The sequence below is a fragment of the Coptis chinensis genome, chromosome 7 (assembly GCF_015680905.1).
Source record: "Coptis chinensis isolate HL-2020 chromosome 7, ASM1568090v1, whole genome shotgun sequence".
NCBI classification, from domain to species: domain Eukaryota; kingdom Viridiplantae; phylum Streptophyta; class Magnoliopsida; order Ranunculales; family Ranunculaceae; genus Coptis; species Coptis chinensis.
Genome location: NC_141462.1, coordinates 75508729 through 75533099, shown reverse-complemented (window position 1 = coordinate 75533099; position 24371 = coordinate 75508729). Strand labels below are relative to the sequence as shown.

The following is a 24371-nucleotide window of genomic DNA, read 5'->3' as shown; positions in this document are numbered from 1 at the left end:
TGTATTTCAAAATTAATTGTAGCTGCATTTTTTTTTGATAGGTGATTGTAGCTGTATTACGTAATGCTTAACGAAGCAACTGATATTTCCAGTAGCCACTTTTGTATTCCTCTCGTAAGGAATTTACATAATGTTATGGGATAGTTTTGTTTGGCTAAGTGGAAAATCAAGTCAATTGATAAGTTAGTTTTACGAAACATTGATCCAACAGAAGCGCAGTTTGGAAGATGAAAAGAGGAGATCCGCTGTCTATAAAAAAAGGTAAACAACATCGACTAGGTTTATTATATGATGATACTAAAAAAGCCTCTTAACACTCCCAGGGCTCAGTACTAGACACCAACCTTCACATACATAAAGACTTCAGATAAGCAAACTACTACATATGTAGAAATTATCCTAGTCTTGTAGTAGATCATTTCTTTCATTTGCAGTTGCAGGGGTTGCAGGTGCAGTTAGCTCCACATTGGCAACCATCATTCTCAGCTCCCACACTCATCTCTGATCCCTCAAAGTAGTTCTTCTCTGGCGCAAAACCAATAATCATGGTCTCGCCACTGGTCCCCTCACCTGAGTAGCCCAAGTCTGGGTACTTCTTGCACCTGCACCCACAAATCACACAGTTCACACCCACAACATAGTTTTCACCAAGAATAAATGAACCATCTGCAGTTTGGCTTGGCCATATTTTCTAGATATGAAATAACTGGCCTACTTGTGTGTTTTAACGTGAAGCATGTCGTTCAAAAAATGCAGCATGCCAATATGCCATCTGTGAGTAGCATGAAAACTTGAGGAAATGCACATCAAAATGAAAACAGTTGGCCATGCATCTCTTTGGATTGATCATGGTCTAGCTTGCCAATATGACTGGCTACATTACAAATACTCTAATTAAAGTGATGCAAGAGATTACCCAGCGCAGCTGCTGCCACACTTGCAACCATCACCACAACCACACTTTCCTGCGCAGCATGAAGACATTTTCTTGAAAATTGATGGAAATGCAGAGGGATTACACGAGTAATAAGCTTAAGTAAAACAACCTTTGCTTGGAACAAGTATTAAGAGTGGAAGAAAGGGTCTTATTTATAGACACAGTTGATGAGAGAGAATGGTGCTATATCCATCGTAAACTTGTGCTGATCCTACGCTAAGGAATCCCGTGGACTGGGTCAAGTATCAATTTTGTTTACTCTTTACTCTCTTATTTTCCCACGTATCAATGAATCGTATGAGGTATCAAACACGTAGCATTAAACTTTTATCTTTTTAGACCAATAATGTGCAACAAGTGTAAACAAGTGTCAAATAAGGTTGTCAATTATAACATTTGAGAAGATAGCACTAGTAACTAGAAATTAGTTGATTTACTTTTTTTTTTGAATAAAGCTTGAAGTTACATACCCCTGTTCATTAGTTTAAAATCTGAAATACACAGTCCTCACCCACAATGGTTTGAAGTCTAGTTTCGAGGGGAGATATAAAATAATTACAGCCATTAAAAAATTCTAGAGCTGCCAAGTAATCAGTAGTCCTATTACATTCTCGAAATACATGTGTAAATTCTACATAAAACATAGTAGAAACTACATCTTTAATGGCAGATATCCAATTTAGTTGATTTACTTGCTTACATAGATATCCAATTTAGCAAGATAATGATGGGTTGCACTAGTAAACATTGAAAAACATTGAAAAGAGATGAAAAAGAACTAGAGGTAACGAAATTTACTCATTCTATCCCACAAAAAAAAAATTACTCATTCATGTGTTAGCCATATGATACTTCAGAGTATCATCCATTCAACCCTAGACCCCAGTCCCCTAGACAAAGAGTTTTGGAATTACTGAAATTCTATCAACCAATAACCCGAATTCCTTACTAAAATTTCAAGATTTATCAGAACTTTTAACATGGTTTGTGATCATGCTTTTAACATTAATCTTTTAGAATTAGAAATTTATCATGTTGCCCACCTACGATGGGGCTCACCGAGGGGCTCGAACCCTCGACCACAAGGTTAAGAGCCTTGCGCTCTACCAACTGAGCTAGACGGGCTTTTGTATTATCGTTGTTCTGGGATGTTCATATTCATATTAGCTTGTACTCTTGTAGGGTTGTTGCGAAAAACACATAACACTTGTCATATGCTCAACAAAATCAATCCATCGGAATGAAATCTGATTTTTTACTGCAAAAAATTAGGCTAGAGGGGTTAGTTAAGAATATTTAGTAGTCCTAAGACTTGGGTAAAAAAAAAATTAGGATTTAATATTTCAATTTGACCAAAATAGAAAATTGACACATATCACTTAATTTTACAAGAAATAGGCGAAAATATCCTCATAATACAAACAGCCAAAACGAACTAGCTACTCAAAATGTAATGGTTCTACATAAAAGGAAACCTTTTGAAATAAGAACAGTTACTATTACTAAATATGGACCTACTTTTTAGATCTACTATTGATACACCTACTTTTTAGATCTACTATTGTGACTCACTATTTTGATAACGTTAATTTGGCATTGTATATCTTTATGTAAATCAATGATTATGACTTTTGACACATCAGCAGGTCCAAATAGTAGGTCAAATAAATGTGTCAGTCTAGCATTACTGAATAAAAAATAAAAAATGAGAAAGATGTCAATTCCGAAACGTATGCTAACTTTTTAAAATGTGAAATCATTATTCGACATTTTAAAATGTAAAATCCCTTGTGTTGGTCGTACTCCAAATTTAGAAATACAAATTCATATCCCTTGTATTGGTGGTACTCCAACATTTTAAATCCACTCTTCTTGTTCTGTATCTACATGTAGTTGGAAGGGTGAAAAAGAGAATAAATTATATTAAAAAATAACATGTGAAAGCAAAGATCGAATTATATGATCATATGTTTTCAATAAAATGAGTGCTTCTTGGTCCCCTTAATTCAAAAGAGGTCCTTTAAAAATTGTGGAGGATTCTTCAATAGTGGAAGTTGTATTTTTCCCACTTGACAACAAATGGAGAATGTAGGAAGTTGTCCCTTTTGTTTCTTGTTGTTCCTTTCTTCATTCCAGAGTATAGCTCCACAGAAAGAACAAATTTTGTTGGGTTCACCAAAGTCCCATAGTTCTATATAAAGAAAAAAAGGATAAGAAAAAGGATATAAGTTATTAATCGAAATATTCAACGTGTTTAATTTAATACTTACCAATATCGCGAGTACTTTTGCGAAGTGGAATGCTGTCAATGAAATCAAAATCTGACAAATTAAAATTTGTTGAATTGTTGTTGATGTTCTGAAAATCAACATCAGTAGTGATGCTTCTTTGCTTATTCACGGTTTCTTCTCTGTGCATAGATTGAACTTTTCGAATATTTGAAATTCTGGTAGCACGTGAATCATTTATAACCAACTCTCTTTGTGGGAGAAGATTGCATCTTAGCCTTGATTTACAAACCTGTTTATTCTTGTCCTTGGCCATAGGGATTTCTTTTAATAAAGATAAAAAAAGGCAGAATTATAATTGTAAGGGACACTTAATATAGAGTAGTTAGATTGAACACATACAAAAGAAGTACTCAGATATAACAAAAAAAAATTAACTATGCACTCACAAAAAAATCTAATATAAAGAAAAGAAGTACTCAGATATATAATTACATGCACATACAAAAAAATTATGAATTAAATCATGTAATTTAAAATTTTAACATTACCTGTAAAGAAACGACGATAGAAGTGAATCCAGTAGGCAAACTCTAATATAAGGTTCTGTTAACAATAGCAAACAAAGTTTTGTTAGAAAATAAAGTTTTATAGCTTAGAAGTTTTATAACAATAGTAAATTCAGGACCCAACTGCAAACTTTAGGAAAACCAAATCTACAAATTGACATTAAGACATTTGATACCTGCTGTTAGGCCATGCATGGCAACTAACAGTCTCACTATCTTGTACTCTGACTTAGACACCAGTGCCTAAGACAATATACCTTCACGTATTAATTGATATATTATATTCAACTGTATGCGTTGAGGGTATCAGGAGATAGAGCAGCATATTACAGCTGCATGATCCTTTCCAATCAAGACACACTACTTGATGATGTAGGGAGGCATTACTATCACTAAACAGCCCAACACTCAAGTGAACAACAATACATTTGGAGTTGGGCTGGAACAAAAGAAAGCACTCAAAGGACTAATAAGTGACTACTTATAGAGTTTAGCACATTTATATATGTCCGGGATGAGGTGTAGGCTAGCACATGTTCTTAAGGGGACTTTTAAGTTACCTAGAATAAAAAAGATGGAAAAAGATGTCCTGCAGTGGGAAAAGCACATGAAGCACTGCACTGGCGAGTTCTATCAGTTATCAGTTGGACTGTGATATTTTGGCCTACAATTATTACTGTTAGTTGTAACATGCAAGCAACCAATAAATGCGAACTCAAAACAAACATTGACTTTTTGTTCCAAAATTGGTAAGGACAGAAGGGCACACATCAAATGCTGGAGCTATATAGTTTGTGTATCATATAAATAAATAAAAGAAGAAGCATAAAGTGTTGCAGACTTGCAGTCACTGGAAATCAAAGACTCTTTGACAGGGTTGATGTAACATGCATAGAATAAAAGTGAGACAATGTCAAGTTGTATTACAAACCTCCTCTTCTTTCTTTTCCCAATCCTGAAATTCAGCTCTAGCACGCTCCCTAGCCAACAGTGCCTATTATAAGAAACAGACATAGTTATACTCCAGCATTAATTTATCCTTAATTTCCAAACACAGGATGGTAAAAATTTACAGAACATAATTTCTTTTAGATCTAAGAGATAAACACATATGAGCAAGTCAATATTTTCCACTCATACTACATGATTTGAAAATATGTCCAAATACACATCCTAAGAAGCACACCAGTTTCTAGGTAAAATCAGTTCCAAATTTCTTATCTCCAGTGTATTACTGAAAAAATGCACGTCAAATTACTTTTAAATCAACGTGATCAACCCATGTCAGTTTTTCCACTCTTACAATAAGTACAACAATCCTTATACCAAAGTTATTTCTAACAGAAACCTATTAAGGGTCGTATCCTATGTGCGTAGGGGGTTGTGTACCAAGGTCTTAAGATTAATCTTTTTGTCTGGGGGTTTGTGTATTTAAGGGAGCAGGAAAAAGAGCGTTTGAGAAAATTAGAAGAGGATATAGAGGGAAAGAGAAAAAGATAGAATGGCTGTTGAAAGGGCAACTTGCGAAGCTCGCGAGAGGGCGTATATTGAGGCTCGTGAAAGGGCAGAAAGGGCTGCTGTGGAGAGAGCTACTGCTGAAGCTTGTCAAAGAGCAATGGCAGAGGCTCGTGAAAGATTAGAGAAAGCATGTGCAGAGGCTCGAGAGAAGTCATTAGTTGAGAAGGCTTACTTGCTACTGTCAAACACTCTTGGCATATCATAGTCACCTGACTTCTGCGACGTAAAGCACAGCTCAGATCGAGGGATGAGGACCATTACAAATTAATACTACTGGGTCTACACCTACGATTAGTTTTGCAGTAATGCATGCATTCCCTTGTGTTCCAATCCAACAATATTTTATTTCATGTACTTTAATTATGGAGAGAAACTAACCAGACATGGCTACTATGGAAAGAGCTAGAATGAGTGACAGAAAATAGGATGCGAAGTTTGGGCGAAGAGAAATCAGCATTGACCTATAAACAGGAGGCAGATCCAGGTTCCACTTTTGACAATTTATAGATTCTAGTAATGCCATACAGGGGACTTGAGCAGATTATGGATAGGTAGCAAGTGTCAACCTGTGCTTTCCGGCCTGTAATATTACTGCAGCCTATGGAGGTGTGGATTCAGTTACAACTTAGTGGTTATGCAACAAAGACAATAAGTACTGCAGTAGAGAGAGCAACTGCAGATTTCAGCCATGAGTGCTTAACCAGGAGAGATGTACGGTCTAATGTAGTTTTACACTTTTACGAAACAGAGGAAGAACTTATATTTTCTGAAAATGGGGCAGAAACAGATCATTAATAGGGACACTATATATGCCCAATGCATAATAATTGTCTTTCTTCAATAGATATCAAGATATGTTGATAACTTAATCTATAAATATTAAGATACTTTATTGTACAATGTTTGCAGACCTCATAGAGAAAACCGTACCGTACCAAGGTTTTTTTTTCTGGAGGGAAGAAGGTAAATTAATTGATTAAGAAATTATTTTGAAGTAAACTGATCCCAATATCAAAGTACAATTTCTATTTAAAGTTCTTCTAAAGTTATCACTATCAAAGTTATGCTTGGAGAAAAACTGAATGCGCACTGTAAGGGAATCTTGTAGACAACTGGCTACTCCTTAGCTTGGGGTCTCTTAGCATTTTAGCAAAAGTTCCTAACACACTCTAAGTTAACGTTGTCTTTGTCTCTATGATAAGTTCAACATCTAAACCCAGACCACCTATTGTTCTTCCTCACCATCTAATTGCTTCCCAAGAGAAGGTCAATATAATTGGAGTTTATTATGTACTGAGGAAGCTAATACCACCCAGCAAAAACAGTCAAGATCAAAGAGAAAGTTGAAAGCAAAACATGACACAATCATAGTTTCACATGATTTCACATATCCATCAAACTTTTATAATAATAATTAAAAAAAAAAACAAAAAAGGCAAAATTCTAACCTTATACCTCTTCCACAGCAACCCACACTTGATAATGCTTAAAAAAAACCTTATACCTCTCAACAAACTCTCAAGAAAGCCCTTCATATATATAGAGAGAAATTGGTGTGTGGAGTTGGTGTGTATGTGTAATACAGTGAACTTGGTGTTTAATTTCGATTGGAATTGGTAATTAGTGTTTGATTTTGATTGAAATTGGTGGGTGTTTGATTTAGGGGTATTTAATAAATATTTCGAACTCAAAGGAGGAATGGCTAAATTATAATAAAAGAGAGATTTAAATTGGCTTACTCGAGAGTTGAGGAGGCTTCCCGATAGACCCGGCTATCATATAGTGTAGAGATGGAATCAAAAGTATGAAACTGACCTTTACAGAAGGGTGCTCATTGGCAGTACCATCTATCTTCGCAATAAGTAGATAATCAATGCCATGTAGATCCTTTGCTAATTTGTTGTGAGTAGGCTCCAGTGCCTGGCAATGGCCACACCATGTGCATAGATCTGATTCAAATTTGAAGAATAGAATCACAAACTTAAGTAGAACAACTATGGGACCTTTGAAAAAACGTTGGATAGTTACCTCAAGAAGAACATCCTTTAAATCGTCAAATACAATCTTATCAAAGTTAGTCCTTACCACAATCTTTACGTCCCTGTCATTCTGTGTTTATAATAATTGAAAAAAATAGTTAAATCAAGTTCTAAGATGGCAAACACAATTGAAAAAAAAAAACACTTGAGTTCTTTCACTTGCAGAATCTGGAATAGGCTCCGACTTATAGAAAGCCTTCCGCTTGTCTCCTAGAAAATCCTCTTTAGGAGAAATACATTTCTGCAAAATGGGAGCTAATCCATGCACTATCAACGATAATTCAGTAAGTAGAGATAGCAAAAAAATTACTGATACAAAGAAATTGCAATGATAGAAAAGAGCTGAAAAAACCCACAAAGTTCGAATGATAACGTGGAGTATTTATCACCTTGAACCCTTGGAACTAATTAGCAGTGAAAAATCTAAATGACTTACGGTGAAGGAAAGCTTACACATGGAACATAACACCAATAAAACAATATACATAAAAATAGCATTTATGAAGTCTGCGCTACCTCTTTTTGCCAGTTAGTTTGAAACAAGATCGCCAACATAATGACTGTTTGCATCAGGACACCTATTAACAATCCTGACCAGATCCCTGTACACAATTGGAATTTAATCAGGCTATCTATGTTGAGTTTTTGATGAAAATATCTGGAAATGGTAGGTGTTTAAGGATATTACCTGAACCCCAAAGTTGAACTTGTAACCAAGCAAGGTAGCTATAGGAAGCCCAATTATGTAGTAGCAGACATCATTTATAAAGGCAACTTGGAACTGCCACCCGACACGAACAGCAACACCTGCATGTTCAAGACAAGATTCGTAACTAGACTTTACAAACCATGGTATGCCGATTAGTTATTGATTTTCTTCATTTCAAATATATGATAGTTGCATTCTCTTGTTTCCTAAACTATATTGAGAATGGAGACTTTACAAACCATGGTATGCCTTTAGGTTCTCTGGCTCCTAGCTCATTTTGAGACCCTGACACAGAGAAATCAAGAGTATAGGCAGGACGAGTAGGACACCACCTAAAAGAATTATGCTAGATCCATCTTTAACACTCAAGAAATGGTATACTCACAGAAGGATTATCTCCCAAAGCTTTCTTAACTTCAAGTAGCTTTTTGTTGGTCGATTCTGAGTGAACAACAACACGCTTGCCTGCAACAGAAAATCAGAAAAGGTTTAATTGCTTACATAATATGAGATGCATCCAGAAGTCCAAAAAAAATGATAAAACAGGTTTTTAAACAGTTCTACTGGTTCACCTAGTCGTCAGTTGTTTACTCCTTCAAGGTATCCGTCCTGTTCCATTTTATCAATAAGTTTTCGCACTGTTGTCTGGCTGGCTTCTGCATCTAGCTTTGTTACAGTCACATAATCCATAGGTAGAGCATGATACAAGGCATATATGCATTACGATTTGGACATTTAAAACAGAGCATGTACCTATCTTGACAAGTTAATAATAGATATGTATATGTTGAACAGTGTAAATATGAAGTCCTGGTGTGTGAGTGATAAGCCAAATTTATTGGTAAGGCACATCCAGATTTACCTCGGCCAGTGTTCAACGATGAAGACAATTACCAAACTGACCTTCATGTACATGTAATCTTCATCAGTCCTTTTAGGAGTTGTGTCATCAAGTGTTTCCTCTGCATCCATCTCTTTCTTCACATCGTTTAATTGTGACTCAAATCCCTGAAGAGGAATTATCATAAATGAGGATCATAAGTTTCTAGCTAAAAACACAGTGAGAACACATACTAATACTGCGGAAAGAAAACAAATGTTCTGTTGCTAATGGTTTAAGTATCCCTTCCAGCTCTAGATGGCACCCCTTCATCTACCACTTTGCCCATGAGTTCTGCAAATAAGTCAGAATAAAAAGTTACAGATAAGACCCATTTCATGAGAGGAAACTTGAGAACCCAAAACATCAGGTATCTTCTTCCTTTGTTATGTGTACTTTCTCCATTTACCTTCAGTCAAAGTCTGCGAAATTCAAAATAGAAGTTGTTAAAATCTGATCGTGTTAATTCACTATTGCAAATCATTTAGGCACTAAAGAGAGGGCATGTTCTAATGACCCCGAAGTTTAAGCCCCCAAGACGATCCATACACACCGTCCAGCTAGACCTTACCCTCTTCTAGACCTGACACCCTAAACCATCCATCTGACTCTTACGGATTAAAAATGACAAGACCAATGATATCTAATTTAAAATTCAATCTATGATTGAATAACAACTTCAAGGGAAAAAATTATGTTCTATTTAAAGTCTATGATGCAAATTAACAATTTCAACATCACAAAAAAAGTAATTCACATTCTCTATGACTTTTCGACTAAACTCTAAAGAGCAACCAAACATAGATGAACATATTATTCAGGTACTACCAAATGACCCAACTCTAAAGTCAGGTAACTACTTCATGTCTCAACTCAAATAGTCATGACAAGCAAGTGGAGATTGGAACTCTTCAGGACCAAAATGTGCACACACACAAAGAGTCAATAAAGGAAGGGGAAATAAAAATCAAAGGCTGGAGACTGTATTAACCTACTAGCTTTGTCTCCAACTGGCCTGTCATCTTCATCAAATAGTACAAAGATCTTCTGCCGTGGGGCTAAAATGACTCAAAGATTAGTTAGGAAAATTTCTGTACATCTCATACAGGAAAATAACTCTGTTAAAAACTAATTATATACTGGCATTCACAGTTTCAGATTGTCCAGATCCATTACCACCCTCTGATTGTCCAGATCCATTCCAAACTTCAAATTGTCCAGATCCAATTCCACCCTCAGATTGTCTAGAAGTCATTGTGCTGAAAACTAATAGTACACAAAACTAACAAAACAAGTTTTTTTCATAACAAAAGAACTCATTTTCATATATTTCATCAACCAGTACATTTCAATAGCTAATAATTACAAAATGCACAAAACCAAAGAAAGCAAACCAACTGCAAGAAGAATTCCCATGTTGAATCAGTGCATACAAACAATACTAGTTAAGAAAAACTAATTCACTAAAATCAGACATATATGAAGATGTGTTTGCCTAATCGAATCAAATGTTCCACCCTTTCAATGTGAGAATCTCTATATGAACCCATTTCGTTCATGCATGCATTGAGGCCCTCAGGTAGAGCACGCATCAGAGCATCATTCACCAAATTGAGCATTCGAGGTTGCTCTTCTAGAGTCTTGCCACTAGCAGATGCACTACTACGCACCTGGTCAGGCTCAACATCATTAATGGGGCCACGTTGTGTTGGATGTCATTATACTAACACAAACTAAATGTTCCTTGACCACTTCATAAGTTTTTCCACCACCAACAATACGACAGTTTGTACACGGATAAAGATACCAATCTAAAGCCCCCGAAGGGCCTTTGGCAAATTCCATAAAAGAATCAACACCCGTTAGATATACTTAGGACATGGACTTATTTCTTTCATACGTGCCTTGCTTGGACGAAGCGAAGACATTTCCCTCACAAGTCTTAGATTGCCTACTTCTATTTGACAAAAACAAGCCAAAATTATTTTATAAGAAACATTTTGCAACCCCAAATGCAAATAAGATGTAATGAAAAACAAGTGCATAAATAACAATATGAAAATTTAATAATTAACATGCTAAGATAGTAAGATTCAAAGGCAATAATTAGAAACAAGCATGAACAAATGACTATCATCATAAAGTCTCATACATAACATGCTCATTTTCAGTGGGATGTGTCACAATCTAGCTAAAACCACATAACGAGCTTTAACATTCCAAGAACCCATGTGACATTCATAAACAACTTAGCTCTTAGCCCATACAACCCCAATCAAAAAAATCAAATGGAATGCAATCAATGAAATCTAACTAGCATTTCATATGTGTTCAAATAACCACTAAATAAACTAAAAAATGAAAAGGAAAACATAAGAAGAAGAAGAAAAGAAAAAGAATCATTTCTCCTTAATATTCAGTGAACTAGTATTATAAGGAGATTCCTTATAATTTTCTAACAACACTTAAATAACAATCTTTGAAGGAGGTAATGTACCAAGTGGAGAGCCACGAAAAGCCAAGAAAGAAACACCTCGTCGTAAGCCTGTAAGAAACAAAGTCAAGGTAAAATTTGTTAAATTTAGAGAAATAAGAACTTACACTTCCACAAATAGTTCTGCATTGCTAAATTAGTGTCAAATAGTAACAAACAAATACGTACATTCCAACATAGTGTTTAAAAACATAGTAACAAACAAATTCTTGAAATTGTGTTTAAGAAAAGAGTGTCTGCTCACAGTCTCAACAGTATACAACATTTGTGTTTTTGCACAACTACATATGAATCTTCCTCAAGTATACAGTAAATGTAAGGACATCAGGATCTTTGAGACAAAGGGAGTTTTCTAAAAAATAAAAAAAGGGAGCTGATAATTTAAATCACTTGTATTTCCAACTCTAGAGGTAAACCTTGCACATATTACCATTAAGCTAACCAACTTACTAAACGGGTTTCAACAAAGTTTCAAACTTGATACTTATGGAACCTAGGAAAAACAATCAGCTCACAAGCTTGTATCATCAGTTTCAATTTCTAATAGGAAAAAAGAGATGGTTAACATTCAATTATTATTCTAACAAAACCCATGACAATTTAATAAGGTTAGATAATAAATTCACATCAAAATACACAACAAAGACATAAGCTTTTACATTTTAAGGGATGAAGAAATCCTAGACAATAATAAAAACGCAATAAACCCAAAAATTTAAGAAATTTGCACAACCCTTGAGTAGAAATTGGGGTTCTCGCGAAAACAAAAATTGATGAGAGAGAGAAAGTGTGTGGGTTACCAAAACTTGAGAGAGATGCAGCTCTTGCCGATTTTGAAAGAGATTTGAAGCTCTTACTGTCAAACACTCAGACCACGTTTACTGTCCCTCTCACCAAATCCTCACTTTCTTCTTATACTAGGGTTAGTGACTGGGCGGGGTAGTCAAATATTCAGTGTGAAAAAAACAAGTGCAATCACTTTCTCTCTAAAATCATCTACGGCAGTCACCGAACCAACTTGGTCTAAATCGAGCTTTACTGTTTGTCTGTTTGCTTGCAGCATTTCTAGCCCCATGGACAATCTTTCCACCAACAATCCTATACACTCGCATGCTTGTAAATATAAACATCCTCCTCAGACTTACTTGTTGCCTTTGTTGGAAGTGATGTCTCCTGCAAATGCCATTTATATATGAGTATAGCTACATCTCAAAATCATCAGAAGAAATCCAAGAGAAGTAGCAGAGTTGGTGCAGATGATTGACTGATAGGCCTTGGACAGAATGCAGGACCCTATATCTTAAGAGGATTTAGTACCCCTAGATATTGAACCTAGATCAAAATCTGACTGAAAGTTAGATTTAAAGAGATGTCTAAATGAACCACTATACCTCGAAACCATCAATCAGTAAGGGATGAATAAAGGATCTCAGGTTGAATATTGCAGCTATTTTACATGCTCCGTTGAAAGACCCTTAATACTACATATACTCTTGCAATACCAATATTGTCTGCAAGCCTACAACTTAACTGAAGTGGATATGTGAATTAAAGATGGACAAACCCTTCCAAAGAAGCTCATGTAATTGAGAAATGCTAATAAAGACTACAAACAGTTCCCATTACACCCAGGCTCAGCAATGAAATAAGGGAAACAATGACATATACCTGAAAATGTACTAACCATGAAGATAATAATTCTGCCAGTATGATCATATTCAACTTGTCTCTTCCCAAGTCCTAAGAGAAGTGAGTTACGATGTTCTACTTCAAACAGCTGCATTCTATACTTCTTATTGTCGTGTTTTAGACTTCAATTTCTCCTTGATAATCTTCTAATTCTTATAAAACAGTTCAGCTTGAACAGGAGCTGCCTGGATATGACCATTTTCTCCTTTTTCATACTCTTCGCAAGCATGAATACTAAACTTGAACTCCATGGCTTGACCACATGTTATATATGTCACCCGGAAAGAGAAACCATCACATTGATTAGCATCACAACTCGAGAAGTACTTTCATGCATCTTATAGGTGGAACGTGCTAAAGGTATTTAGCTGAATCCTCACGAATCCACAAATTCCTGAAAATGTTGAGTTCAGTTAAAGCTTTGAGAGGCACGAAAATTGCAAGAAAGAAAAATGAGTGAAGCATAAGGGGACCAGTAGTTTGCTCTACTAACTTGGGTATTGCAATTCTGATTTAATAGGATACTAATTCAATATTTACATCATGTTTGGTTGTCTACAAGTCAAACTTAGCAATTTGGTATTGTATCTAACATCATCAATGAGTGAAGTATTACCGTCTCCCGCTGCAACCTCCAGTGGTGTATGCGCGCTTCTCAACTTAGTAGCAGCTACTCATGCATTCAGTCATGAACAAGCCTTTCCTAAGATAGATAACATACATTGTATAAAATAATACAACAAATGGCTCCAACAGTCTAAGGGCCTCAACAATTACTTTAAACGTTACCGTATGAGGGAACCACCACCAGTATATGTGGTACTAATTAATTGTTGTACCCTTAAGATGCAGATTACAAACAACAAATCAAGAGTTCGTGTACTCGTATGGGGATGGAAATAATTTAGAACAGAAGGGTGATAATAAACAGTTCAATGTGCTATTGGTGGGAAATGAGAATATGAGATACGATACAGTCAAGGGCTGAACACAGGTGATAGGTGAGATTGTGAGAGTTTTTTTTTGGAACATATTCATCATGAGACTACCATCATGAGGTTGAGTTGTTAATGATCACTTGTGCCCTGTTTAATTTCGAAGAAATGCGGTGGGAAGTACATTGGATCTGCAGGTGTGCAGACACAGATGTCCTATAGGCTATAGCACAGCATCTTTGAACACATCCTGTTTCCCCGTTGATCTGTACAAATAAGTTAATACATAGAAACAAAATTGAATCCCAACTTAGAGCAATAATTAATTAGTTTTACATCATACCCCAATGGCTCTGAAGACGGGATGACATTGTTCATGTTGAAGGTTGGGATGACCTCATGCTCACATCTGTTAAGGGTCTTCTAAACTGTGGAGTTCTGCAATTCTGCCCACTTATCGACATGGTCTAAGTTGCGTCGTCTGAACCTCAAGTGTGCAATATTCTGATTGGAAATATCAAATTCTTCAGCTGGCTGTGATATTAGAGTTCCTCCTCAACCTTCTTCATATGTTGTCATTCAAGTTCGAGGTAATAGAGTTATTGTTTCTCTGACAGATACATAAGGTACCTCTCAGACTATTGTTTCCCCGACCTCTGAAAGCCTAATCCATCAAGCATTAACGAAAAATATAGTAGATAAGAAAAAAGGATTACCTGCGTTGGATGATCATAAGCAGCGACAGACAAAAGACATGGAGTCAGGATCCAACTGCAACCTGAAATATTGGGCAGAAAATTTTGTGCAAACAAAAAAGGGGGATATCAAGAAGTCCCTGAGAGGGTCAGATGCTTCCATTGCTTCTCTATATGATAACGACATTGCACAGCTAGGAATACAGCAAAATGCATTGGTCTTATTAAAAAGATATAGATTTGCTTCTATACCAAAGGCAACCAGCACTGCCATGGTAGGAAGTGGGAAAAAAAAAATTCTATTTTTTTTTGAGGTAAATCAATCTAAGATCACTAAAACCATTTTCTTTGTTGGAGCCAAACCACAAAGCATGGGAGGATGGATGTCGATAGAATAATAACAATAGTCTAAATATCAGAGACTCAGAGTATGTCACATTCATTCTAGAATAGTAGTAGGATAACTGCATTTTCAAAGAAAAACAAAGTAAAGGTACACGCATACGTTTGCAACCTCTTTCACTGGGAGCTGACTTAATGATAAAAAGATAAAACTCAAAACACTGAGAAGATACACACCATCTTTACTTCCCTTCAATTCATTTGTCAATAAAAATCCCTACACCTGGAGAGCAACTCCGTTTGGGAAGGGGAGAAAAAAAAATGGAATGTGTTGCGGGAAGAAAAGAATTGAAAGATTCTGCCAACGGTCAGATCTTGATAAAAAGTCTGGTCTTGCATGAAAATAGATTACACCTCTCGAAACTTGAACAAGAAGTTTGCTAGCCTAGGAAACATCCTTCGGACTACAATATACTTCAGCAAGTTGGGTGTGATTTACAGTGAGATATATGTTAGGAATATACAACTTAATTGTACTTACTCTTTACCAATTACCAAACTATACAAACCTTTTGTCTTGTAAGTGTCTTGTACTTCTTAATTAAATCCGAGCCTAGTGTAGATACACTATGTCCTTAAGACAGATTTTCCCCTCACGATTGCTTGAAGGTTGATGGGAAACTATCTCCCAAGATAGACGGATTTCCTTCTATAGAAAGCTAGCACTTCAATTCTATAGACTCGTGAACACAACATAGTATTTGACTAAGAACGGAGGAGAAGAGAAAGATCGAACTCGTGTGATCCGGTATGTTTTTCTCTCCAAATTCATCCACTATTTATAGGTGAGTGGTGCCTCTTCGAAAGAACACAGTGACTCTTGGGAAAAAGTAAGCAACTCTTTGAAAAGTCACATGTTTCGAAAAGACACACCATTTCGGCATATAACATTGTTTCGAACCATTGCCTATTTCGAAGAAGGTTGCACCTTTTCGGCATGATGCACTTGTTTCAAACCGGTGCACATTTCGAAAAGGTCGCACCTTTTCGCATAATGCAATCTTGTTTCAAACAAATGCATCATGTTGAAAAGGTTTTTCTCACATTACGCATCTTGTTTCAAGAAAAACCCATTTCATCTTAAGTGGGGTAACTTGGGGACAAACTACTCATTCATATTTAAATGGATTTGAGTAAATCATTTTTCTAACAATCCCCACATGAATGAAAATTTGGCTTCTTCTATTATAAACATTGGATTTTGTTCTTTTACAAATGAAAAGATACCGCGTCGTCAAAGTAGCATGGGAGGCCTTGAACTTGCCTTTAGTGAAAACGATCGGATTTAATTGGACGATCGGTAGACTTCAATTAATGTCCTTGAACTGTCACCGTTTGTATAAACCTAGACAATCATCTTCACGCCAGCATCTCGAATCTTGTTGGTTCTCACGTTTGTGTTCATTTTGGCCTTGAACACTTCTTGGTTTCGGATAGTGCTTTTGAGACATTTGCCTTTAAAATTCTCATAGGCGCCCCACTTCGCGACTAACATAGGTGATTTCTATAAAGAGTATCCTGCAATACTCCACTTGGATAACATAACTTTCCAAGATATAGTAAATCATTAAAAGCTTGACTTATCCCGGTTCTCGCGGCCAGCAGATATGCAGCATGCCTTATATAGGAATGGGTTAGAGTATAATATTACTCTCCGGTGCTAATCGAGTCACTAACATAATTCGGTTGGCCCATTGAACCTAGATCTTGGGATCTCCAAATAACTAGGTTGGTTTTTCCATTATGATGACTCTTGGTTGATTATCTCAAAAGCTTTAAGCCCATTCCCCTTGATTATCTTTCTACTTGCTCTCTTGTTAAACCTTTTGTAAGCGGATCCGCAATGTTATCTTTTGACCTTACATAGTCGATTGAGATAACTCCATTTGAGAGCAATTGTCTAACGGTATTATGTCTACGACGTATATGTCGAGACTTCCCGTTATACATGCTACTACTCGTGCTCTACCAATAGCAGATTAGAACGTCCGCTGGTGTATACACTTCCGGGTAATGGTTTAGCCAGATTTGGAATATCCTCTAAGAAATTTGAAGCCACTCGCTTCTTCTCCGGCCTTGTCCAATGCTATGAATTCTGATTCCATAGTGGACCTCGCTATGCACGTTTGTTTTGAGGATTTCCAAGAAACAAATTTAAGACCTCCAAGTGTAAAAGACATATCCACTTGTGGACTTTGAGTCTTTAGTGTCGATATCCAATTAGCATCGCAGATACCCTTTCCGGAACGGCTGGATATCTTGTATAGTGCAAACCAAAATTCCGAAAGTATACTTTAAGTATCCCAAAACTCTCAATATGGCGATCCAATGATCTCTGCCGGGATTACTCGTATATCTCGACTTAGTTTGCTCCACGAGTATGCTATGTCGGGCCTTGATTCATGACATACATTAAACTACCAAGTATACGAGAGTATTCTAGTTGAGATATGCTATCTCGATATTTTTGGCTAAATGAAGATTTACGTCAACGGTGACTTTTTGTGTGATGTTATATTTCTTGAACTTGTCAAGAATCGTCAATGTAATGAGATTGTGATAGAACAAGTCCATCCTCCATCCTAGAGATCTTAATTCCTAGGATAACATCAACACCTAAATCTTTAATGTCAAACTTACTAGACAACATTTGTTTGGTAGATTTTATGACATCCATATTACTACCCAAAATTAGCATATCGCCTCTACATAGAGACAAACAATGACACATCCCTTTTGAGTGCTTTTGACATAGACACACTTGTCACACTCGTTTATTTTGAAACCGTTTGACAACATTGCATTGTCAAATTTCTCATGCCATTGTTTAGGTGCTTGCTTTAATCCATATAAAGATTTAACAAGCTTGCAAACTTTCCTTTCTTGTCGGGGAGCAATAAACCGCCTTCGGGTTGTTCCATGTATATTTCTTCATCTAACTCACCATTCAAGAATGCCGTCTTTACATCCATTTGATGTATCTCAAATCCATGTATTGATGCTATTGCTATTAGCATTCTTATGGAAGTTATTCTTGTATGGCGGAGAGTAAGTGTCAAAATAATCCAATCCTTCCTTTTTTGTCTAAAGCCTTTGACCACAAGTCTAGCTTTATACTTGTCGATTGATCCATCGATCTTAAATTTCTTTGTGAATATCCACTTATATCCCAAAGTCTTGGAACACGGTGGTAAATCTACCAATTCCCATGTATGATTTTGCATTATGGATTCAATCTCGCTATTTATTGCTTCTTTCCAATAAGTAGCTTCGGAGATGACATTGCCTCCTTGAGCGTTTGAGGATTATTTTCCAACAAGTATGTTAGAAAATCAGGTCCAAAAGACGCGTTGGCGCCCTTGACCTTTTGCTACGTCTAGGTTCCTCCTCAATTTCGCTTTGTGTAGGATGGTTATTAGTTGTAGCATCTAAAGTTCTCTTTGTTGAACTTGACTCTATACACATGTTATCACGGAAACATCTTTTCAAAGAATGAAGCATTCCTTGACTCTATAATTGTATTAACATGTATATCTTGAATCTCGATTTATGAACCGAAAACGATATGCACTACTATTGTTTGCATATCCAATGAATACACAATCAATAGTCTTGGGTCCTATCTTCACCTTCTTAGGTTTAGGGACTTCCACTTTAGCAAGACACCCCCACACTTTTAAGAATTAGGTAGGAAGTCCGATGACCTTTCCACAATTAGGTATGGTGTTTTAAAAGCGTCTTCTTGTTAGGAATCTTGTTGAGAATGTAATTGGCGGGAAAGCAAAGCTTCCCCACAAATTCTCGGGGCAAACCAAAACTTAACAACATAGCGTTCATCATCTCTTTTAGAGTTCGGTTTTTGCGTTCTGCAATACCGTTTGATTGAGGTGAATAAGGAGCCGTAGTTTGATGAATGATTCCATGTTCAGAACAGAAACCTTCAAAAGGTGATTCATATTCACCTCCTCTATCACTCCTTATAGCCTTAATCTTTTTGCTTAGTTGATTTTCAACTTCATTTTTATAATGCTTGAACACTTCAATTGCCTCATCTTTACTTCTCAACAAGTAAACATAACTATATCTAGTGCTATCGTCAATAAAAGTAATGAAATACTTTTTACCACCTCTAGTTTGTACATACTTAAGATCATATATATCTGTATGTATTAAGTCTAGAGGTTCAAGATGCTTCTTTCAATGGAATGAAAGGATGATCACGGTCAACTTGGATTCTACACAAGTTTCACATTTATGGTGTGGGTCTATTTTTATCTTTGGTATATATTCCAAATTAATTAATCTACGCAAGGTATCATAATTAACATGTCCTAATCTACCATGCCATACATGTGAAGACTCAATCAAGTAAACAAAAGATTCAACTTTATTGGGCTCTTTGGCGCAATAGTAAAACAAGATATCCTAAAGAGTCCATCCCGAAGATAGCCCTTTCCCACGAATACATCATTCTTAGTTAGTACAAATTTATCAGAAACAAAGACTAACTTAAAGCCATTCTTGCTCAGCAGCGACCCAGAAACCAAATTCTTGCGAATGTCAGGCACATAGAGCACCTCATTTAGAGTTAGTTCCTTCCCAGAAGTCAACCTCATCACCACCTTTCCTTTGCCTTCAACCTTGGACGTAGAAGAGTTCCCCATAAAGAGTTGTTCTTCCTTTTCCACAGCATGATAAGTGGTGAACATCGACTTGTTGGAGCATATGTGGCGAGTAGCACCAGTATCCACCCACCATTCCCTTTCATTTCCAATCATGAGACATTCAGAAACCACAGCAGATAGGTTCATGTCATTAACATTATCAGAAAGCGTGTCCATTGTCACATTTGCTTGATCTTTTGCTTCTTGTACTTCTTTTGCTTTGCGACATTCACTTGCCTTATGTCCGGCCTTTCCACGGTTATTACTTGCCCTTGAACTTAGTAGCGTACTACTCTCTTCGCGCTTGAGCTTTGTCTTGGCTTCCTCTTTCCCCTTTTAGCACTAGATCCTTCCACAATATTGGCCTTTGCCACCATGGGATCCTTGCCGCTTCTTCTCATATAGGCGGTTATCTTTCTTCTATCCTTAGGCGGACAATCGGCTCTTCAAGATTCATATCTTTGCGTTTATGCTTAAGATAGTTCTTAAAATCCTTCCAAAATGGTGGTAATTTCTCAATCATAGCAGCCACTTGGAAAGATTCTCCTAGGGTCATTCCTTTCAAAGAATGACATCATGGAAGATTACTTGAAGTTCTTGGACTTGGCTTATGGCCGGTCTTACTATCCGTCATTTTGAAATCAAGAAATCGCCAACTATGAATTTCTTCATGCCAAACATCTTCACTCTTGTATTTCTTGTCCAACGAATCCCAAAGTTCCTTAGCGGTCTTGAACACACTATACACATTGTATAATGAGTCACCAACCCGCTAAGAACATAATTTCTACACAAGAAATCAAAGATGAAACCAAGCATCCTTGGCCAAAACCTTCTCCTTGTCGGTTTCATCATAGCTTACATCGGGAGCCTTATCCCACGTAAAACCTTGCCAAGTTAAGGGTGGTCGGATAGAAGAGCATCTTTTGTTGCCGGTAGCTTGAAATGGGTTCCATTGAACTTTTCAGGGGCTTCTCCCATGAGGAACGAGAATGGGGGAATGAATGCCAGGACTAGCGGTGGTGTTGCCATATTCGAAATACAACTACACTTTGTTATTCCTTTAAACCAAAAGAAAAGAAAACGTAAAACAAATTACGTTGGTAAAGAAGAAGAAGAAAAAGAAATGCCTTAAGTTGTTAGGAATATACAACTTAATTGTACTTACTCTTTTACCAATTACCAAACTATACAAACCTTTTGTCTTGTAAGTGTCTTGTACTTTTAATTAAATCCGAGCCTAGTGTAGATACACTATGTCCTTAAAGACAGATTTTTCCCCTCATGGTGCTTGAAGGTTGATGGGAAACTATCTCCCAAGATAGAACGGATTTCCTTCTATATAGAAAGCTAGCACTTCAATTCTATAGACTCAAATGAACACAACATAGTATTTGACTAAGAACAAAGGGAGAAGAGAAAGATCGAACTGCGTGTGATGCGGTGTGTTTTCTCTCCAAATTCATCCACTATTTATAGGTGAGTGGTGCCTCTTGAAAGAACGCGGTGACTCTTGGGAAAAAGTAAGCAACTCTTTGAAAAGTCACATGTTTGAAAAAGACACACCATTCGGCATATAACATTGTTTTGAACCGGTGCCTATTTGAAAAGGTTGCACCTACCGGCATGATCTGTTGTTTCAAACCAAAGGCACATTTCGAAAAGGTCGCACCTTTTCGGCATAATGCTTGTTTCAAACAAATGCATCATGTTGAAAAAGGTTTTCTCACATTACGTACTGTTTCAAGAAAAAACCCATTTCATCTTAAGTGGGGTAACTTGGGAGACAAACTACTCATTCATATTTAAATGGATTTGAGCAAATCATTTTTCTAACAATATATTCGTCCTATAAACAGAAATATGAATTGGTGTAGGATTAATTGCAATGAAGACCTAGTCGACCATAATTTTATCCAATTCAACTCTCTGTGACTCTCCAGTGTCCATGAGTGCTCTAAGGCCAGCTTTCAGCTCAGGAACTCCTTCCTCCCAAGACTGCACAAACAGGAAAAATTGGAACGCCAGTCACCCTTCTTTTAAGTTCTTCATATACATACTCAGTCCCCTCTTCATCAATTTAATTAGCCACTACTAGTGACGGACGATCTGACAAGCCCTCTTGATGGCACTCAAGCTCCAAAACCAAGTCTCTCAGCTGCTCCCAAGGAGGAATTCCCTTTCAGCTGCTGCCAGGTCTACCACATACGCAAGAACTTTGGTTCGCTCTATATGACGTAGGAAAGCATGCCCAAGCCCACGGTTCTCATGAGCTCCCTTTATAAGACCAGGAATATCGGCTACCTTGACTGAGAAAAAGTCATCGTAATTTAATTTCCCTATATTTGGCCGTAGGGTTGTAAATGCATAATGGCCTACTGTAGGCTTAGCCCTAGAAATGGCCCCTAGAAGAGTACTTTTACCAGCATTTGGCATTCCCACAAGACCTACATCAGCAATACTCTTCAGTTCTAGTATAAGAACAGCCTCTGAGCCTGGAAAACCCGCATAAACTGAAACTTGATCTTCATTATCCGGTTCTTCGTGATTGGTTGATGTCTCTATGGAATTATCTTTTACATGTTTATTAGGCTTAGAAGATTTTCCTAAAGAAAGATTGCCTGAACCACCATCCCCTCCTGTAGCAATAATAACCTGCTTCCCCGGTTCTGTTAATTCTGCAACATTATATTGTATTACTTCCTGCTTTTCTTCTTCCTCTTCTTCCATTTCACTCCAATCTCCTTCAGACACTCCATCATCAGATTATATGTTTTCATTTCCACTCTCACCGTCTATAGAATAGGAATCAACTTCTGCATTGTCGCCTTTGGACTGTGCTATAAAAGAATATGACAACCGGCCAGAAAATGTGGCCGAAGTATCCGGTAACTTTTTGTTATGCATTCTACTTGACTTTTCAACCCAAGACAGCTCATCAAAGTTCTTTCTCTCGAATGTTTCGGTTTCACTTGGCATACTAGTTGAAGCACTGTGATCAGAGTTGGACTGATTATCCTCGAGTGTATCTGGAAGCCCCCAGGGGTCCAAAGCCTTTACGGGACGACTATCGACAATGGAAGGAAGTTCACCTTCTACAAGATGAATCATGGTCCCAACAGATACTAGAACCACCTGCAGGACAATATTCATATATTTAGTGTATCCCATTAATCGACACAAGTCCTTTAGATCACCTTGTCTGTTCCTCTGCTTCCTATCTTATTCTTTGAAACTCCATTTCCCCCTCTCTTGGCATTCTGAGAAACATAACATCCATTACTTAGTTTCATCGAAACACTTCATTACTGATTATAATATATATAATGTTAAAAGAGATAAAAACATGTCTTTGCAAGGAGAAGAGACGAAATGGAGTATACCTCTAAAATCCCAAACCGCAGGAGAGCATTCTAGTATTACATCTCCACCTACATTAATGAAATTAGCAAACAGGTATACATGCATACCATCGGGTTTTCCTCTACGATCATGTCGGCTGCGGTGAAAACTAGCACACCCACTGCCTCCATCACCTCCTTTAACTTTCAATCTAATTCTGTCCACCATCTTCCTTTCCTATGAATAAAATATCTTATTATTATTACCTGTAAAGGGGCAGCTTTTGATTTCTTATGAGTAAAAACAGGAAGAAGAAAGAAGGCATGGGCACTTGTTGTTATTATGTGACATTTTTACTACAACTTCCAAGTAAGGAAGAAGGCGGAACAAACCCATTTCAAATTACTTCTTTTTATTATTATTAGAGTGAGGACAAGAAATCATATTATTATCATATATTAATTAGTAAACCGATATTTCATTCGCCTTTTCCGATATTTCGGGAGAACTAAATGTAGTAACGTAAATATAAAACTACTAATATGTGATACGTAGATTGGGTGACTATAATAGTTCATTTGTTGTGCCAAGTATGGGTCTGTCAGGTGGTATGTGGTTAGTGTGGGAACGTTTTGTGAATTTGGAAGTGTTGGGCTCAAATAGTTCGTTTATTCAATGTAATGTTGATCTAACTATGAATGGGAAAGATGACAAGTTTTTTTGTCTTGTGTATAATTCCAAATTGGCTATTCGTAAGATGCAATGGTCTGTTTTACCTATGTTGAAGCCACAAAATGATGAAAAATGGATGGTGATGGGGGATTTTAACGAAGTAACAACTCACACAGGAAAGTGGGGTGCTCGGCCATTTAACTATGTACAAGCTATGCTTTTTCTGGATATGATTATAGCTTGTGAATTGATTGATTTGGGATTCACTAGAAACATTTTTACATGGACCAATAAACAAGTTAGGCGAAAGAGAATATGGAAACGACTTGATGGAACTCTTGTGAATGCTGCTTGGATGTTGCAGTTTGTGAATACAAAAGTTTACCATCAAATGTCAATAACTTCTGATCATAAGTTCCTGATTATCAAAGTTTGCACTGAACAAAATCACCTCCCAAGACCTTTTCGATTTGAAGCTATGTGGTTACAAGATAGGAGTTGTACAGATCAAGTTCAGTTGGCATTCGAAGTCGATGTAGCGGGCTTTCTTTCTTTCAGATTGTGCAACAAGCTAAAGCAATGTCGTCATTTTCGGACA

General features: G+C 36.8%; 2 protein-coding genes, 1 long non-coding RNA gene, 1 other non-coding gene and 1 pseudogene across 9 annotated transcripts; all 5 read right to left on the bottom strand.

Moving 5' to 3' along the window:
• Window positions 1-219: 219 nt before the first annotated feature.
• LOC147488901 (metallothionein-like protein 2) lies at window positions 220-1074 on the bottom strand. The gene is made up of 2 exons (XM_086570576.1): window positions 917-1074; window positions 220-602 (listed from the first exon to the last, which is right to left on the bottom strand). The coding sequence occupies exons 1-2, from the start codon at window positions 982-984 to the stop codon at window positions 425-427; spliced, it is 246 nt and encodes an 81-aa protein (XP_086426702.1). The 5' UTR covers window positions 985-1074; the 3' UTR covers window positions 220-424.
• A 915-nt stretch (window positions 1075-1989) lies between these two features.
• TRNAK-CUU (transfer RNA lysine (anticodon CUU)) lies at window positions 1990-2062 on the bottom strand. The gene has a single exon. It is a non-coding gene; the product is annotated as a tRNA-Lys (tRNA).
• Window positions 2063-2746: 684 nt separating this feature from the next.
• On the bottom strand, window positions 2747-10135 carry LOC147488899 (uncharacterized). The gene is made up of 12 exons (XM_086574515.1): window positions 10021-10135; window positions 9876-9938; window positions 9158-9174; window positions 8904-9008; window positions 8386-8465; window positions 8250-8332; window positions 7980-8098; window positions 7068-7361; window positions 4666-4728; window positions 3717-3771; window positions 3208-3489; window positions 2747-3128 (listed from the first exon to the last, which is right to left on the bottom strand). Exons 1-12 carry the CDS (start codon window positions 10133-10135, stop codon window positions 2944-2946), a joined length of 1461 nt encoding a protein of 486 aa, XP_086430641.1. The 3' UTR covers window positions 2747-2943.
• A 2422-nt stretch (window positions 10136-12557) lies between these two features.
• On the bottom strand, window positions 12558-14588 carry LOC147488898 (uncharacterized). 5 transcript variants are annotated; one of them, XR_015201437.1, is made up of 4 exons: window positions 13680-14588; window positions 13043-13457; window positions 12766-12899; window positions 12558-12667 (listed from the first exon to the last, which is right to left on the bottom strand). It is a non-coding gene; the product is annotated as an uncharacterized LOC147488898 (long non-coding RNA). The 5 variants fall into 5 exon arrangements; XR_015201439.1 differs by having other exon boundaries at window positions 12766-12885; window positions 13059-13457; XR_015201438.1 differs by having other exon boundaries at window positions 12567-12673; window positions 12766-12885; window positions 13059-13457.
• Window positions 14589-15131: 543 nt separating this feature from the next.
• On the bottom strand, window positions 15132-23497 carry LOC147488897 (putative GTP-binding protein OBGM, mitochondrial; annotated as a pseudogene). The gene is made up of 6 exons (XR_015202842.1): window positions 23459-23497; window positions 23129-23338; window positions 22957-23019; window positions 22672-22894; window positions 21604-22503; window positions 15132-15546 (listed from the first exon to the last, which is right to left on the bottom strand). The product of XR_015202842.1 is annotated as a putative GTP-binding protein OBGM, mitochondrial (transcript).
• Window positions 23498-24371: the final 874 nt, after the last annotated feature.

Excerpts from the sequence above, each read along its gene's own strand:
- LOC147488901 (XM_086570576.1), bottom strand. The coding sequence starts at position 984 with ATGTCTTCATGCTGCGCAGGAAAGTGTGGTTGTGGTGATGGTTGCAAG. Across the intron at positions 603-916 it reads TGTGGCAGCAGCTGCGCTGG|GTGCAAGAAGTACCCAGACT; the intron begins GTAATCTCTTGC and ends TTGTGGGTGCAG.
- LOC147488899 (XM_086574515.1), bottom strand. The coding sequence starts at position 10,135 with ATGACTTCTAGACAATCTGAGGGTGGAATTGGATCTGGACAATTTGAA. Across the intron at positions 9,939-10,020 it reads ATCTGAAACTGTGAATGCCA|CCCCACGGCAGAAGATCTTT; the intron begins GTATATAATTAG and ends GAGTCATTTTAG. Across the intron at positions 7,362-7,979 it reads AGTTCAACTTTGGGGTTCAG|AATGACAGGGACGTAAAGAT; the intron begins GTAATATCCTTA and ends TTATAAACACAG.